Source organism: Hemitrygon akajei, chromosome 16 (genome assembly GCF_048418815.1).
Source record: "Hemitrygon akajei chromosome 16, sHemAka1.3, whole genome shotgun sequence".
Taxonomy (NCBI): domain Eukaryota; kingdom Metazoa; phylum Chordata; class Chondrichthyes; order Myliobatiformes; family Dasyatidae; genus Hemitrygon; species Hemitrygon akajei.
In genome coordinates this window covers 64,692,929-64,711,689 of record NC_133139.1, presented here as the reverse complement: position 1 = coordinate 64,711,689, position 18,761 = coordinate 64,692,929, and the positions used below count along the sequence as shown (strand labels likewise).

Genomic DNA, 18,761 nt, shown 5'->3' with positions numbered 1-18,761 from the left:
CCCCTATAGAATTTCACAAAACACTACACAAAAAGATACTAAATAAAATGTGGTTTCACAAAATATGTGAAGAAAATAAACTTTCTCAACTTGTGTTTCTTGATGGTTTCACAGTATAGAAAATCACAATATGGACCGTACCAGGAACACAACCCCACTCCTTCAGTAATGTTGGGGGGGGGGGGGGGGCGAGGGTATGATTGCCTGTCTCTGATATTCACTAGTAGTGTCTAATGCAAGGTCAGTAACTTAAGTATTAACTCTGTTTCTCTCTCAGCAAAGATGAAGCTTGATCTGCTGAGTAGTTCCAATGCTTTCTGTATTTATTTCAGACTTACAGCATCTGTAGCATTTTTAATCTTAAAAAAATCTAATTGCAGGCATGAATTTATAAATCAAAATTTGATTCTCTCAATTTTGCAACATCACCTGAGTTCTCTCAATGAAAATGCAGTTTTCATTGTAAAATATCAGTTATGCTCCATATGCTGAAAAGAAATTTAAACAGGGAATAGATCTGTAATTGATTACACCAAAATTGTACAGATGCAGCATCTTATGACAGTAGACATTGGTCTACTTCTATTTCAGACTCTATTATATCCTGAAAATTACTAGACATTTGCTTTGTTTTAAAGCCTTTATCATAATAATATTTTATTTATTTTGATGTTAAGGCCATCTCAGATTCTTAAAAACAGACTAGAGTTAATTTCAGTCATACATTCTTACCAAAAAATTCACTCGACCACCTAAAACTACCCCATGCTAACATCTGATGCAACTACCACATGTTCTGAATTACAATTATATTAACAATGCATTTACAATGCAAGCTCACTGTTAATGCCAAACAGTTGTAGATCTTGCACAGAATTCTAATTATGTCATGCAACATACACATATAATGAATTCTGAACATAGAATTCTACACTCATGACTGTGAGTAAGCACAGTTCAAAGCCATTTTTTAATCCACAGATGACACCTGAGATTTTACCAACAATAATGAAGGCAATGAGGAGACATATGGGAGTGAGATCAACTGATTGAATGGTTTCACAGCAAACTCACATTCAGTGTCAGCAAGACCAAGGAATTGATTGTGGACTTCAGGAATGCAAGTAGGGAAAAAATGAACTAGTCCACACTGAAGAGTCAATGGTGGAAAGAGTGAGCAACTTCAAGCTTCTGAGTATTAACATCTCTGAGGATCTGTTTTGCACCCAAAACATTAAAGCAATCACAAAGAAGGCAAGCCAGTGGTTCTACTTCATTAGGAGTTTGAGGAGATTTGGTATATCTCCAAAGACTTACAAATTTTTACAGATTGTGTAGATTTCTTGCATCCCAGCCTGGTACAGAGGGTTCCAAAGCACATGATTGCAATAGGCTACAGAAGATTGTAGACTCAGCTAGTTCTATCATAGTCATAACCCTCCCCACCATTGAGGAAATCTTCAAAAGGCAATAACTCAAGAAAGTGGCAACCATCATTAAGGACACCCACTATCCCGGAAGGAGGTACCTGAAAACTCATACAGTACCCAATGTTTCAGGAACAGTTTCTTCCTCCCATGAATCAATGAACACTACCTCTTTATACCTTTTTAATCGCACTATTTATTCTGTAATTTAACACTGTTGCATTGTATTGCTGCCATCAAACATCAAATTTCATCTAGTGATAGTGATAATAAATCTAGTAAAACTTAAAAAATATCACACTCGAAAGTGATGTTGGGCTAAAATTTCCTCAGAGCACCTTAAAAATGGGCGCCTCTACTTACTGAAGATGTTTTCTTTTATATTGACTGTGACTCTAATGAGAACTTTTCAATTTGTTAGTGTCTGCACAAATGATGCAAAATACAAATGGGCAACACAGCATCACACAACCAACAAAATGACAACACCCTGATGATTGAGAAGTTGGACAAGAGGCAAATGATGAGCACCTCATATTCTACATGGGCTGCCTCCAACCTGGCTTTTGGTAACTGCTCAGTAACAGAGTCTATCCTGGGGCTGGAGGACTGTGAAGGAGGAATTCTGTTTAGTTGGGCTCTGATGTTCTGCCAAGTATTGTTGACATGCTATGTAGGTAGTGGAACGAGTGGCGACACTCGCAGGTTGCCCTCACTACATCCTTAGGCAGTGTTGGTGGCTAATGCATTTCAATATACATGTGATAAGTGTATATCTGAAGTGTATATCTACATGTGAATCTGAATCCCCTCTATTACATTTCTCTGTCTCCTCCTTATCCACCTGGCTTACATAATTGTGTCTTCCTACCAGTTCCCCTCCCCACCTCCTTCCCTCTATTCCCTGGTCCACCCTCCTCTCCAATTTGCTGACATCACCAGACTTTTGTCATTTCTACTTATCACATCTCAGCTTCTGACATTTCTCCCCCTGCCTGCCACCTTACCTGGATCCATTTCCAGCTCTTGCTTTAACTCTTTACTCCATCTTTATAAGCCCGAAAGAGATAGGAGCAAAATTAGCCCATTCAGCCCATTGACTCTGTTGCAACATTCCATCATGGCTGATTTATTATCCTTCTCTACCCTATTTTCCTGGTTCTTCATGACTAATCAACAGCCTATCAACTTCTGCTTTGAATATAAATGACTTGACCTCCACTGTTGCCTGGATCTGGCAAAGAATTCCAGCTTCACTCCTAGCTGGCTAAAGAAATACCTCATCATCTCTGTTCTAAATGGATGTCCATGTATTTTGAAGCTGTGCCCTCTGGTCCAAGACTCACCCACTATAGAAAATATCCTCTCTATATCTACTCTATCTAGGCCTTTTAATATTTGATAGATTTCATTGAGATCTCCTTCCCCACATTCTTCTAAACTCCAGCGACTAAAGGCCCAGAGCCATCAAATGCACCTTATACGTTAACCTTTTGTTCCTGAAATCATTTTTGTGAACCTCCTCTTGACTCTCTCCAATGGCAGCACATCTTTTAGCTAAGCGCCCAAAACTGATCACAATACTCCAAGTGTGGTCTGACCAATGCCTTCTAAAGCCTCAATATAACATCCTAGTGTCATGGTCCGGTCCATGAAGGCCACATTCTGATTCACGGTCCTATCCATGGATTCTGTATTCCAGTTATTCCTTTCTCCCCTTGTTCCATTGGGCATCTTGATTGAGGCAGCTGATCCTCATTTTGGGTTTGCAACATAAATAGTTCAGGGGTCCAGCTATTCCTTTGCTAGATCCTCCCTGTCAGAACCCACACCAAGAAGCTCAGCATCTGTAACCCACATCAAGAAGCTTGGCATCAGAAACTCATACCAAGAAGGGTCCCGTCCCTGTGTCCAAGAAGGGTCCAAGTCTAGTCCAGTTGGAGTCTGACCTTGAGTCTGAGCTCCTGGTCAAGCCAAGACCCAGGGACCGAGTCCCTGCCAAGACCCGAGTTCCGAGTCATGACCGGGTTCCCTGACACGCTCAAGTCCAGGTTTTCCAATTTGTTATTCTACATCTACCTCTGTGTTGTTATTTTGTCCTCGCTCCTTGGCTTCCTTAGTATTCTTAACAAACATAGTACTGATCATATTACTTTAGTGTGTGTCTGGCATTTGGGTCTGCTCCCAACGCCCCTTGTGACACCTAGTCCTCCAAAAAAAAATTCAAAGTAACTTTATTATCAAAGTACAAATGTCACCATATACAACCCAGAGATTCACTGTCTTGTGGGTATGCTCAATAAATCCACAGAATAATAACCATAACAGAATCAATGAAAGGCTGCACCAGCTTGGGTGTTCAACCAATGTGCAAAAGACAACAAATTGCAAATACAAAAGAAATAATACAATAAGCAATACTTATTGAGAACATGAGATGAAGTAGTTGAAAGTGAGTCCATAGGTTGTGGGAACATTTCAATGATGGGACAAATGAAGTTGAGTGAAGTTATCCCCTTAGGTTCAGGAGTCTGATGGTTGAGGGGTTATAACTGTTCCTGAACCTGGTGATGAAAGTCTTGAGGCTCCTGTACTTGCTTCCTGATGGCAGGAGTGAGAAGAGAGCATGATCTAGGTGGTGGGAGTCCCTGTTCATGGATTCTTCTTTCCCGCAACAGTGTTTCATATAAATGTGCTCAAAAACAAATGCTAACATTGCATTTGCCTACCTTACCATTGGATCATGTTAACCTTTTGGGAATCTTGTACAAGGGTTCCTAAATCTCTTTGCATCTCAGATTTCCATTTGTCCTTCTTTGCCCAAACTCCCAATCTGTCTAAGTCCTTCTGCTGATCTTCTGCTTCCTCAACACTACCTGCCCCTCCAGGTACTTTATATTCTACTGGCCATCTCCCCTCTCTTATTCTAAATCATGGGTTCCCAACCCTTTTTATGCCATGGTCCCCTAACATTAATAGTAAGGTCTGTGCAGCACAGGTTGTGAACTCCTGGACTAAATGAAAGCCCCTAACTCCAAAGGATCAATTGTTCATTTGTTAAATTGGGTTATTATTGTCACACGTACCGAGGTACAGTGGCAAAACTTACCTTGTACACCGTTCATATTGTCATATGGTGGGCGTTGAGAGCAGATCTAAATGCAAGACACAGACACTGAAGTACTAGGGACAGGACTGTGTGTGTCAAGAAAGCAAGGGAAGTGGGAAAGAAACGACGCTGGACAAGGCACAGGCCCTGGATGAGACTAGGATACAGGGCCTGGGCTAGGACTAGACTAGGAAAGCAGGACCTGGTCAAGGAACTAGGAACTTGGAACCTGGACAAGGACTCTGAGCCAGAGACTGGACCGGGACCCGGCTTGGACTCTGGATCTAGGCAAGGACAAGACGTGGCAAGGTAACAGGACTGGATGTGGGGGCAGGACGCGATGGATGAGGACATGAAGCTCAGACTCGCACTTGGAAGACTGGAACACAGAGCCTTCGTCTTGGGAGACTGGAACGCGGAACACCGAGCCTTCGTCTTGGGAGACTGGAACGCGGAACACCGAGCCTTCGTCTTGGGAGACTGGAACGCGGAACACCGAGCCTTCGTCTTGGGAGACTGGAACGCGGAACACCGAGCCTTCGTCTTGGGAGACTGGAACGCGGAACACCGAGCCTTCGTCTTGGGAGACAGGAACGCGGAACACGGAGCTGAGACCCCTCCTTGGGAAGGGGACGAAGGGCCAGGACTCATACGCAGAAAGATGAACATGACAAGACGGTACCCAACACTAGGTAGCGGCAAACAGCCAGACCTACCTAGCAAAGGCATGGACATAAAGAGACAGTTCCAAACAGCAAAAGACAGTTCCTTATCTAGACACAGCAAGGCTCCAGTCTTGCTCCAGCAGTAAAACTTGACGGCGAGAATAGGCGAGGCTCCAGCCAAGGTACTACAGAAAGAAGGGGAAGGGAACAGTCCAGCCTCAGGGTAACAGCAAAAACAGCCTGGCTTACCCAATGGAGGCAAGGAGAGGAAGGGACAGATCCAACTGCAGGGTAATGGCAAAGACAGCCTGACTTACCTCCACAGAGGCAAGGCCAGGAAACTGACGAGACAAGCCAGCCCCTACACTCGAAGCCAGGGCCACTTATATTCCCAGCCCCAAGACGAGCATCAGGTGCCGACGATTAAACCCAACTGAAACAAGGGTCAGCCAGAAGACCCGGAGTCCAGAGTCCACGGACTGGACCATGAACCGGACCGGACCATGACACATACAGATCAATTCATTACAACTACCTTGAGGTAGTACAAACTAAAACAATAAAAGAGTGCAGAATGAAGTGCTACATATACAGAGATGTACACATGCTACCTGAACCCCGAGTTCCTCAGGCTTTTTATGTGCTACTCCAGAATCCAGCATCTGCAGCCTCTAGTGTCTCTTACGTATGGAGCATAGCTCGAAAACAGTACTCTGGAGATCTTACCCTACCTGGTAAGGAGTAAAATGGTTTAACAACTTGCTTGAGTTGTCGTCCGAGAGGCTCTCCCTCAGTCGAACACTTGCACTCAATACCCGATCTGTCAAACCCAGCCCAAAACAACCGGCACTCAGCTTTTCTCTTTATTCATTGGCTGCAACACATAATTTCAACGACTCTTTCAAAGATAAAATAATTTCAAGCGACGCACTACCTGAATATCTTCGAATCAATCAGCTCCCTAATGCACCCCCTGCCCGCACGAAGCTAACAGCTCTTTCCCGCCCACTCCTCGAGCGTCAAATGCATCTGCGCGTCAGTGTGCCGTCCCTTTGGGAATGTGGTATTGCCGCCGGCATATCGATACGAACTACAACTCCCGAAAGGCACAGCGCGGGACACACCAGCCGCCGGTTTTCCCAGCTCCTCCCAAAAGCGGCTCCTTTTCACGACAGTACGGGCACTACTTTGCGACCGTTGGGGCAGGGCTGTTGGATTGTAATTCACCTGAGCGGAGAGGGAAGGCGGAAGTTCTATTGGAGAGGATGTTGCCGTAAACATTCCTGGTCGTGGGGAGGACCCGCTGTCCTGTATTCATCCGATTATAATTGAGAGATGCCTTCTGATCTTGGCTGCCCCGCCTAAGTAGGAAAGGAAGCGAGGATTTTGAGTGTTTTTTTCCTTCCCCTTACCCTTCGAGACATGAGGTGTTGAGAGCCGGAAGGCCAGCTATGAACAGGAACCGAAGAGCCCCAGAGCCCAAGGGCCGGGGAGCGGCGAAGGCCAGGCAGGTAAGGCTGGGCCAAACAAGTGGACGCCGCTTCCGGGCAGATTCCAAACTCCCGGGTGCTGACAACCAGTCCGGGGCCTTTACAGTTTCGTAATGCAATGTTTTTCACGTTAATTACTAAAAATACTTTATACACTGCTACTACTGTTCTCCCGGGCATCAAAAGCGTCTAAAATATAACTCCCCCCCCCCACACACACACACACATACACGCAGGCAAAATATTGATATTAGCTGTAAAAACATACATAATCAGAGCTTGTCAGCATTCTGGAAAGATCGCAGTTGGTATTTGCTGGCGGTAGTTCTGTTTTCAGTCTTAGATTGTGGGTGTGTGTGTGTTGCGAATACACTTTGAGCTTTTCGGGTCTGCCACATCGGTAATCAACAAGTTTGCTGGGTTACTAATTTAACAAAAGCACCAATCAATGAAATTTGAAATGTTTTCTAATGATTTTTATAAAAATATTTGGTTAATTGAAATCCGCCGTCTTATAGTGTTGTGACAACACTGCCACAGAGTGGTGGAACGAGGGCTAATTCAACAGTTAATTAACGCTAAGAACCTGCTGAAACCTTGTGTGTCTAGTAAATAACTATCTTGCGATATAACCAACCGTTAAAAATGGGTTTAATACCTTTATTTGAAAATATTATACTTGCTATTGAAATAAAAAATAAAGAAGTTAGTAAACTATGGAGAGAGAAACAATTAAGATGTAAAGTTAATCAGAACTGAGAAAAGTGAGAAATCAAGTGTTAAGTTATAAAAAGAGGAGGAACAAGGAAATGTACTGTATCTGCTAGGCTGTTCAGGAGAGAATTGCTGTCTGATGGAGGAAATGAATGCATGCCAGTCATCATCTATGAACTAACCATGATTAAGAAAGAAGTTTTGATATTACTGAGTAAGGCTGGTTATCTGAAGTTATTGAATTCAACGTTGAATCTTGAAGTACTGCTACATACCTGGACAGAGGTGTCGTTCCTCATGTGTTTACTAGGCCTTGTTGGAAGTGTATAAGGGCAAAGCTCTTTGATCTGGGTGACCCTACCAAGAGCCAAAGCATAAAGCCCTGACTTCAGCCAACATAGCTGTCTGGATCATTGAGGCCTGGAAACCTCCAAACCACAACAAGTTTGTGGTCCTCTTGGAGTGTTTTTATCAATAAATAATGTATATTTGCTACTCTAAACTCTGTTGTATTTGGTATTTTTCACCATGAAGTAAATTGCTTAACATGGAGTATCTGGATTGTCTTAGAATTAGGATAAGTTGCTACACAAAACATGTACTCCTTTGGCAGAAATGAAATTCAGCCTTGGCAGTAAGTACAGTGTAACACACTTAAAATGCTAGAGGAACTCAGCAGGCCAGGCAGCATCTAGGAAAAGATGACACTTCGGGTCAAAATGTCAACTGTTCTCTTTTCCTAGATACTTTATACTTTATTGTCACCAAACAATTGATACTAGAGTGTACAATCATCACAGTGATATTTGTTTCTGCGCTTCGCGCTCCCTGAAGTACAAATCAAAATAAATATAATAAAAATTTAAATTATAAATCATGATTAGAAAATAGAAAAGGGTAAGTAAGGTAGTGCAAGTCAGGTCCGGATATTTGGAAGGTACGGCCCAGATCCGGGTCAGGATCTGTTCAGCAGTCTTATCACAGTTGGAAAGAAGCTGTTCCCAAATCTGGCTGTACGTATCTTCATGCTCCTGAACCTTCTCCCAGAGGGAAGTGGGACAAAAAGTGTGTTGGTTGGGTGGGTCTTGTCCTTGATTATCCTGGCAGTACTGCTCCGACAGCGTGTGGTGTAAAGTGAGTCCAAGGATGGAAGATTGGTTTGTGTAATATGCTGGGCTATGTTCACGATGCTGCCTGGCCTGCTGAGTTCCTCCAGCATTTTGTGGTGTGTTTCTCAGATTTCCAGCATCTGCAGAATTTCTCTTGGTAGTAAGTGCAGTGTGCCTGGTGCAAGATGTTCTTGAATTGCACCATTGTTGCACTATCTTGTATCTGCAGCTTTTGTCCACCAGTCTGGTTTGATGCCTTTACATTGCAGAGTGAGACAGTACAGAGATCTCTGCTGCACTTGTAATAAGAGTGCTTGTGGAAACCAGAAACTGTTTCAAAACTGATGCGCAGAGTCCTAAGTTATTTGTTTGATGTTTTTTGCAGTTATTGTTTGAAGCTGTTTGAACACTTTAAAAATGTGTTTAAGTGAGGAATGGGTTTGAGCTTTTTTTTAAGTTGGAAGGGATGCTGCTGTTCTAACATGATCCCTGACTTTGGAACAATTGACCAACTTGTTGAGTGTGGTTTTAGTCAACTGATCAATGCTTTAATAAATAATTTGAGGTTACTTCATAAACCATGAGTATGAGTGCGTGTATTTTAGCAGCATCACTTTGATTATACAATTTCTTATATTTTTGGAGCAATTATTTGAAATATTTCGAAAGATTTTGAGGATCAGCGGGAAGAACAGAGGCACTAACACCAGTGTACTGGAGTAGGCCAAGATGAACAGCATCCCCACCATGATAAAGCAACACTCACTCCGATGGACAGTTTCGTCATTCAGATGCCTAAGTCGCGTTTCACCAAACAGATCCTTTACTCGCGGTTGAAGGAAGGCCAGTGACCACCCCCCCCCCCCCCACCCCCCGGTGGACAAAGGAAACGCTTCAAAGATGCCATTGAAATTCGCCAGAAGAAATTCAACATTACAACTAAAAACTGGGAAGACGTTGCATTCAATAGGAACACCTGGAGCAAATTTGTTCAAGATTGAGCTATGTTATGACCTACGTTGTGCCTCAGAGAGGCTGAAGAACAAAAAGACCCGACCACTAACCTACTCATGTCCACACTGCACCAGAGTATGTGGATCACAGATCAGCCTCTACAACCACCTGAGGACCCACCAATAGACACACCCTTAGGAGAATCATACTCAACTTCAGTGATCACACTACCATATGGTAGAGATAAATTTCATCCAGAAGATATTTGTTTTATGATTTTGCTTTTTCTATGTCAAAGGGGGTCAGGTTCAAAACTAATTTGCATCTACCATCTCCAATATGATCTGTTTGACATCAAGGTCAGAATGAAACAACAATGTTATTTGTGAAGATTTCTAGTCGTATCTATTTGAACTATGTTTGGCCATATAAATGAGTCTGTGGTTGTAGGAAGAAGCATTGACCCCACCAGTTTGCATTTCCTTAACCAATAGAGCTAATCTCTGAGGATTTCAGTGACAGGTTGGCAAGGTGCATCAGGAATTGGCTGTACATGGATATGATGCAACTATGGTCCATGTGTTCAGTGTCACTGGAGGCTATGTTACCACCATATATCTGGTATCCCAGCAACATTTGCAAATTTCAGTTTCTTTTCAATTTTGTGTACTAGATGCTTAACTGTCAATGTTTAATGTCTGGTTTATAATTCTTCACTGTATTTTGAACTTCGTACTGGCGTTGAAGTAAAGAGAAAGGTTCAGTTAATGATTAGCTTTATTTGTCACATGGGAACAATGTGAAATGTGTTGTTTGTGTCACCGATCAACACGATACAAGAATGTGCTGGGGGCAGCCTGCAGCGTCACCAAGATCTGGCACCAACAGATTACGTCCACGACTTACTAATCCTTACATCTTTGGAATGTGAGAGGAAACCAGAGCACCAGGAGGATGCTGGGGGCAGCCTGCAGCGTCACTAAGATCTGGCACCAACAGATTATGTCCACGACTTACTAATCCTTACATCTTTGGAATGTGAGAGGAAACCCACACAGTTATGGGGAGAAAGTAGAAACTCCTTACAGACAGCAGCAGAAATTGAATGCTGATTCTGAACCTGTAAGGTGCTACACTGCTGTGCTGGCAGCATTTGAGTTATTGCAAATCATGATTAACTATCTTGAAGACTTGGGATTGTCTGAATATTTTCTTAAATTTGATGCAATTTCCTGTTTTATGTGTGAAAAGCTTCTCCACGTTTGTCACCAAATAAGATCATGTCATGATTTATACTTTTATTTTGTTGTCTCCAGTGAGATCATGAATGTTGTCAACTGCTACAGTGAAAATCCCCTTTGAAACAGTAATTAGCATGCAGTTTTATTTGGAAACTCTGTCCCTTGGTGTTCATTGATGGTCATGTCCATGTTAAATGTGTTTTCACAGCTTGGCTTGCTGGTTGACTTCTCACCGGATGGTATGATGGATATGAATGACAATGAAAATGATCCCGACTTAGAAGCAGAGCTTGCAGTGATTACTGGACAAAAGCCAGCTGTTAAAGGAAACCCAAAAGGAAAAGGTAAAATACAAGATTTGTCACTACTCCTCACCCTAGTACTATTAATATTTTAAAGGGTTAGGGCAATCATTGAACTTTTAAGTATGTGCATTAATTGAAATGTGTCATTGTGTGGGTTGGGAGAAAGATATATATATATATATATATGTGTGTGTGTGTGTGTTTTCTCTTTTCCTTATAAAAAGAGACAAACTGATAGTTTTGACTTTTACCTCTAGACTACTTCTCATTACTACATTCAAATCACAACCTATCAGCTACATGCTTTGTGTTTGGTTTGGGTCTATATTTAGCTGGGAAAATCCAGGTGTGAAGTACTCACTGCAGAAAATTCAGCCCTTGCCCCTGTGGCGTTAAGATGTGTTAGTACAAGAACATAAGAAATGGGTGTAGGAGTATGTTCATGAGCTGGCTCTGTCATTCAGTAGGGGCATGGCTGTAGTACCATTTTCTTGATCTGTCCACTCAGTCCCTTGTATTCAGAATCAATCTGTCAAATCTCTGTCCTGAGTATATTCATTAACTCTCTCTCTCTCTCTACGACCTCTTGAGAGAGACCCACCTTGTCAGTCCACCTCCATTATGTGAGATCATTTTTTTATTCTTCTGTATTGAGTCGTGGAAAGCATAGAACATACTACAGCACATTACAGGCCCTTCAGCCCACAATGTTGTGCCAACCTTCAAACCCTGCCTCCCATATAACCCCCCACCTTAAATTCTTCCATATACCTGTCTAGTAGTCTCTTAAACTTCACTAGTGTATCTGCCTCCACCACTGACTCAGGCAGTGCATTCCACGCACCAACCACTCTCTAATCCATACTCTCTAAACCAGGCAGCATCCTGGTAAATCTTCTCTGTACCTTTTCCAATGCTTCCACATCCTTCCTATAGTGAGGCGACCAGAACTGGACACAGTACTCCAAGTGTGGCCTAACTTGAGTTTTATACAGTTGCATCATTACATTGCGACTCTTAAACTCTATCCCTCGACTTATGAAAGTTAACTTAGTAAGCTTTCTTAACTACCCTATCCACCTGTGAGGCAACTTTCAGGGATCTGTGGACTACCAAGTATCCTGCCATTTACTTTGTACTCTGCCTTGGAGTTTGTCCTTCCAAAGTGTACCACCTCACACTTCTCTGGGTTGAACTCCATCTGCCACTTCTCAGCCCACTTCTGCATCCTATCAATCTCTCTGCAATCTTCGACAATCCTCTACACTATCTACAACACCACCAACCTTTGTGTCGTCTGCAAACTTGCCAACCCACCCTTCTACCCCCACATCCAGGTTGTTAATAAAAATCACAAAAAGTAGAGGTCCCAGAACAGACACAGGCCTTTTGGCCCATCTAGTCCGTGCCAAACTGTTTAAATGGCCAACTCCTATTGACCTGCACCGGGACCATAACCCTCCATTTTGCTACCATTCATGTACCTATCCAAACTTCTCTTAAATGCTGAAATCAAGCTTGCATATACCACTTGTTTTGGCAGCTTGTTCCACACTCCGAGGACCCTCTGAATAAAGAAGTTTCCCCTCATGTTTCCCTTAAACTTTTCAGCTTTCACCCTTAAACCATCATCTCTAGCTGTGGTCCCAGCCAATCAGTAGAAATTGCATTTACCCTATGTATACTTTTCATAATTTTGTATACCTCTATCAAATCCCCTCTCAATCTTCTATGTTCTAATGAATAAAGTCCTAACCTATTCAATCTTTCCTTATAACTCTGGTCTTCCAGATTTGGCAACATGCATGTAAATCTCTTCTGTACTCTTTCGACATTGTTTACATCTTTGCTGTAAGTAGGTGACCAAAACTGCACATAATACTCCAAATTAGGCCTCACCAACATTTTGTACAACTTAAACATAACATCCTATCTCCTGTACTCAATACTTTGATTTAAGAAGGCTAATGTACCAAAAGCTTTCTTTACAACCCTGTCAATGAATTATGGACCTGTTTTCCTAGATTCCTTTGTTCTACCACACTCCTCAGTGCCCTACCATTCACTGTGTAATGCATGGTCCTACTGAATTGCAAAACCTTGTACTTTCTTGCATTAAATTCCATTTTTTTTCAGCTGATCCCAATCCGTTTGCAAGCCATGATAGCCTACCTTGTAGTCCACTACATCCCCAATCTTAGCATTTTCTGCAAATTTGCTGACCCAGTTAATCACATTGTTATCCGGATCATTGATATAGATGACAATCAACAATGGACCCTGCTGCACTCCACTAGTCATAGACCTCCGGTCAGAGAGGCAACCATCTGCTACCACTCTCTGGCTTCTCCCAGAAAGCCACTGTCTAATCCAATTTACTACCTCCTCTTGAATGCTGAATGACTGAACCTTCTTGACCAGCCTCACGTGCAGGACCTTGTGAAATGCCTTACTAAAGTCTATGTAGACAATGTCCCCTGCTTTGACTTCATCCACTTTCCTGGTTACTTCCTCAAACTTTATAAGATTGGTTTGATATGACCTACCAGCACAACACCATACTGACTATCCTTAATCGATCCATGTTTATCTAATATCCAGTCCCTCAGAATACCCATCCAGGAACTTTCCCTCTAATGATGTCGGGATCACCAACCTATGATTTCCTGGTTTATTTTTAGAACCTTTCTGAAACAGCAGACCAACATTGGCTATCCTCCAATTGCCTAGTATCTCACCTGTCACTAAGGATGATTTAAGTGTCTACTAGGGACCCAGCAATTCTGACACTTGCCTCCTGCAGGGTCTGAGGGTACACCTTGTCAGGCCCTGGGGATTTATCCACCCTAATTTAAGTCAGGACAGCATACACCTCCTCCTCTATTTTATAGAGTCTATGAATGCGATGCTGCTTTGCCTCATTTCTAGAGACTTTTGTCTGTCTCCTGAGTAAATACAAATGCAAAAACAAGTAATATCTCCTGCATATCTTTTGGCCTCACACCTGGATTACCATTCTGATCTTCCAGAGGACAATTTTGCCCCTTGCTGTCCTTTTGCTCTTAACTTATCTGTAGAATCCCTTAGGATTCTCCTTCACGTTGTCTGCTAGGGCAACCGCATGCTGTCTTTTAGTCCTCCTGATTTCTTAAGTGTTCTCTTGCATTTCTTCTACTCCGTAAGCACCTCATTTGTTCCTACCTGCTTATATCTGTGGAGCTCCTTTTTTCTCCTTTAACCAGGGTCTCAATATCTCTTGGAAACCAAGGTTCCATACATCTGTTGTCTTTCTTTTTCTGACAGACGTATACAACCTTTGTACTCAAAATTTCACATTTCCACTTACCAAGTATACTTTTGCCAGAAAACAGCCTGTCCCAATCCACACTTGCCAAATCCTTTCTGATACCATCAAAATTGGCCTTTCTTCAGTTTAGTATCTCAAACCGCAGACCAGACTTATCCTTTTGCATTTTAACTTTGAAACTAATGGCATTGTGATCACTAGATGCAAATATTCCTCTACACAATCTTCTGTCACCTGCCCTCTCATATTCCCTAATAGCAGATCAAGTATTACACACTTGTTCATTGGGATGTTTACATGCTAATTAAGGAAACTTTCCTGAACGCATTTGACAAACTCTCATCTAGTCCTTCTACAGTATAGGAGTCCCAGTCAATATGTGAAAAGTTAAAATTGCCTACTATAACAACCTTGTATTTCTTGCACCAATCTGCGACCTCTCTGCAAATTTGTTCCTTTAAATCCCTCAGACTGTTAGGTGGTCTGTAATAAAGCCTAATTTATGCGGTCGTACCTTTCTTGTTTCTCAGTTCCACCCAGAATGCCTCATTAGACAAGTTCTCTGGTCTGTTCTGACTGGGCACTAGCATGTCGTTTTCCATGACTAGCAATACCATTCTTCCCCCCCCCCCCACCCCCCGCCTCATCCCTCCCACTCTGTCATGTTTAAAACAATGGACCTCTGAATATCGAGCTGCCATTCCTGCTCCTCCTGCAATCAAGTCTCACTAATGTTTACAATATCACAATTCCAGATGTTGATCCCTGTCCTGAGCTCATCTGCCTTTCCTGCAGTACTACTTGCATTGAAATATAGGCAGCTCAGGATATTACTTGCACCATGCTCAACCTTTTGGTTCCTGAATTTGAGGTCTTAAGAATGTCTATCTCTATAATATCTTCACTAACTGTTCTGTACTCTGGTTCCCCTCACCCTGCAAATCTAGTTTAAACCCAGCACTGGCAACCCTTCCTGCTAGGATATTAGTCCCCTTCCAGTTCAGGCGCAAACCATCTCTTCTGTACAGGTCGCACCTTTCCTGGAAGAGAGCCCAATGATCCAAAATTCTTGTGCCCTCCCTCCTATAATAACTCCTTAGCCATGTGTTAAACTGTATAATCTTGCTATTTCTGGTCTCACTAACACATGGCATGAGATCACAACCCTGAAGATCCTGCCCTTTAACTTATACAACTCTCTGAGCTCACTCTTCCAACCTATGTCATCGGTACCTAAAAGGACCACGACCTCTGGCTGTTCACCATCCCACTTAAGAATGCGGAGGACTCGATCTGAGATGTCCCGGACCCTGGTATCCAGGGTGCAACGTGTCATCTGGGAATCTCGTTCTTTTCCACAGAACCTCATTTCCGTTCCCCTAACCAATGAATTCCCCATCACCACAGTTCGCCTCTTCTCCCCGCTTCCCTTCAGACTTGCAGTCAGACTTAGTCAACAGTAAATAATTAGAAAAAATATAGTTAGAGGTTTAAATGTACATAAATACAAGTATTTTCAGTGCCTTGTAAAAGTATTCAGTCCCTAACCCTTTGTTAACATAAATGAGTATTACAACCAGGGATTTTGATCAATTTAACTGAGAATTTTTATTTGTAAATCACATGCTCCTTTTTTCACAATAGAGCCCAAAAATAGAAAATTGTACAGCATAAATAACTAAAAATCCAAAAACTGAGATGTCAGCAGTTCAAAACTATTCATCCCTCTTGGCTCAGTATTTAACTGAACCACTTCTTGCAGCTATTCCAGCCAATAGTCTTTATGGATAAGTCTCGGTTAGCTTTTCACAATGTGATGGAGCAAGATTTGCCCATTCCTCCTAGCAAAATTGCTCAAGCTGGGCAGATTAGTTGGGGAGCAGTGGTGGACGGCAAGCTTCAGGTCTTGCCAGATGTGTTTGATCAGAACTCTGACTGGGCCACTCAAGGATGTCAATTTTCTTCACTTGAATCAAACCCATGGTTTCTTTGGCAGTATGCTTTGGGTTGTTGCCCTAAAAAGACAACCCTAGAAAAACTAACTTCCTACCCAGTGTAAGCTTTTTGGCAGAGGATAGCAGGTTTTTATTCTAGATCTTTCTGTATTCAGCAGCATTCATCTTCCCATCAATCTTGACCAGGTTTCCAGTCCCACCTGCAGAAGAGCATCCCCATAACATGATGCTACCTTCACCATACTTCACAGTAGGGACAGAGTTATCTGGCTGATGTGGTTAAATCTAATACAGTACAAGTACCGCTTAGTGTTGAGGCCAAAAAATGTTCTATTTAGTCTCATCCAAATACAAGACCTTCTTCCATATCTTTACAATATCTTCTAAGGGGCACTTTGCTGAGTTTTTACAGGTAAGGATATGTTTTTAATCCAGGGTTTCTGCCTTGCCACTCTTCCAAAAATACCCTTTTTATGCAAGGCCTTACAGATTGTAGAGCTGTGAACTTCATCTCCAGTTGCAGCCTCTGACTGCTACAGCTCACTGTGATTGTAGCCTTTCTTACAAGTGCCATTCTTCACCAGCGACTGTTTAGAGGGGTGGTTTAGTGTGGTTTCATATTTTCCCCGCTCTTCCATGATGGACTTCACTGAGCTCCGAGGTATGTTCAGTGTCTGAAATCATCCTGTACTCTTGCCCAGATATGTGCTTCTCTATTATCATTTCCCTACCTTATAAATTCTTCCAGCTGGGTACAGGTAACAATTTTAACTGATGTTTCAGTGACAACCTCTTCATCAGGGACAATGCCTGAACATGTCTAGTGCGGTGGTATTTATTCCCCTGTCATTTGTCCCTCCTGATTGGTTATTCCAATCAGGTTTCTGTTGTTCTACCTTGTTTACATTCAAATTTCAGTTTTTAATTAGAGCAAGACCTTTATTTTTGTTAAAATTCTTTTCCTCTAGTTTTATTCCAATGGCTTCCTTCAGCAGGAGGTCCCAAAAGCCGTTGGTGCGGCACAGTTTTGTGCTGTCAAAGTCAATCCTATGTCATTGCGAATGCCCTGTTCTGCTACCGCTGATTTCTCCGGGTTCTGCAGCGGGATCCCACAGGTTTGTCTGTGAGGATGATCTCTGCTTTACTGAAGAAATCTGGACTGCCAGCAGACATATGCAAGACACTTCTCTCTTAGGCACAGAGACCGCTAAGACTTTACAGGCTCCCTAAGGTACAAAAGGAAGTTTCCCCGGAGGCCTATTGTCGGTGGGATAGATTCCCTGATTTACTAACTCACTAAGCATTTAACAACCATGCTGAGTCCCTTTGTTGGGGGCTGTGAGCATCACATCATGAATTCAGCTGACTTTGTAAAAAACATCCAGCTGACCCCGGAGGACATAATGGTCAGTTTTGTCATGGTGTCCCTGTTCCCGGGAGTGCCCATCAAGGACAGTTTGGTCCTCCTGCAGTCATAGTTTGAACACACCTCATATCAACGTACTTCTATAAGGGATGAACAAACGGATGGGATCACCCTTATTGCTGGCTATTGCTAATTTTTACATAGAGCGAACTCTGAATTCATGACCCTTGCACCCCAAATGCTGCTTCAGTTATGTCGCTGACACCTTCGTAGTGTGGTTTCACGGACTCCAGGCACTCCAGCAGTTCTACGTACATCCGTCCAAACATTCAATTTACAATGGAGATGGAGAAAAATGGTTGCCTCCCGTTCCTGGGCAATTTAATACGACAGAAACCGAATGGTACCCTTGGACATGGTGTCTATTGGAAACCCACTTACACAGACTTGTACCTCAATAATAACACCCACCATCATGTCTCCCAGTGTAGTGGTTCTTTCTACTTTGGTTAACTGCAAAACTATCTCAAATCCAGAAAATCGCCATGGGGAATTAAGATGAAAATGCGTAATGTTCCTACAGAATGGATACAAATTGAAGGAAATCAATCACATGAAAAGGGCCGATGGGAAAAACCAGGAAACCTACCGTATATTCTGGAGTATAAGCCAACCCCCCCATTTTCAAGGTTAAAAAAGTGCGTTTTTCATGTTACCTTTGTATAAGCAGACCCCTTTTGTGGAGGTTTTTGATTTTAACCAGAAAAGATCACAAGATCTCACATGCCGATACTCAGCTTTGCCGGATTCGGAACCGGGAAATTTTGTGAACCAGTACTTGCTAAGAAAACAGTCCTACACATTGAAGAGCGTTATAAGCAAATTCTTAATAAATAAATCAGGGAGGGAAATCTTGGATTAGGTCTCTAATGGTAAAGAATACTCAGAATTGTAACCCCCACGAAACCATTTAGCGCCCATCGTAATCTTGTTAAAAACATAACACGGGGTGGAGGGATCAGTACGTCTGCTCAGTATTGAGTTTGCGACCACCATGTACAAAAGATTAAAACGAATGCAATATGATGCTGGCTTCAAGCTGAAGGTTGTTGATTTTGA

General features: G+C 42.5%; 1 protein-coding gene across 4 annotated transcripts in view; it reads left to right on the top strand.

The window, feature by feature from the left end:
- cc2d1a (coiled-coil and C2 domain containing 1A) overlaps positions 1-18,761 on the top strand; it is a 255,202-nt gene that overhangs the window by 135,982 nt on the left and 100,459 nt on the right. Inside the window, exons 1-2 of one of the 4 annotated variants that reach the window (XM_073069054.1) lie at positions 6,443-6,712; positions 10,918-11,053. In XM_073069054.1, the coding sequence (XP_072925155.1) occupies positions 6,653-6,712; positions 10,918-11,053 (196 nt within the window). In that variant the 5' untranslated portion in view covers positions 6,443-6,652. Of the gene's footprint in view, positions 1-6,442; positions 6,713-10,402; positions 10,591-10,917; positions 11,054-18,761 lie in introns of those variants that run through there. The other 3 variants (XM_073069055.1, XM_073069057.1, XM_073069056.1) reach the window with 3 other exon arrangements.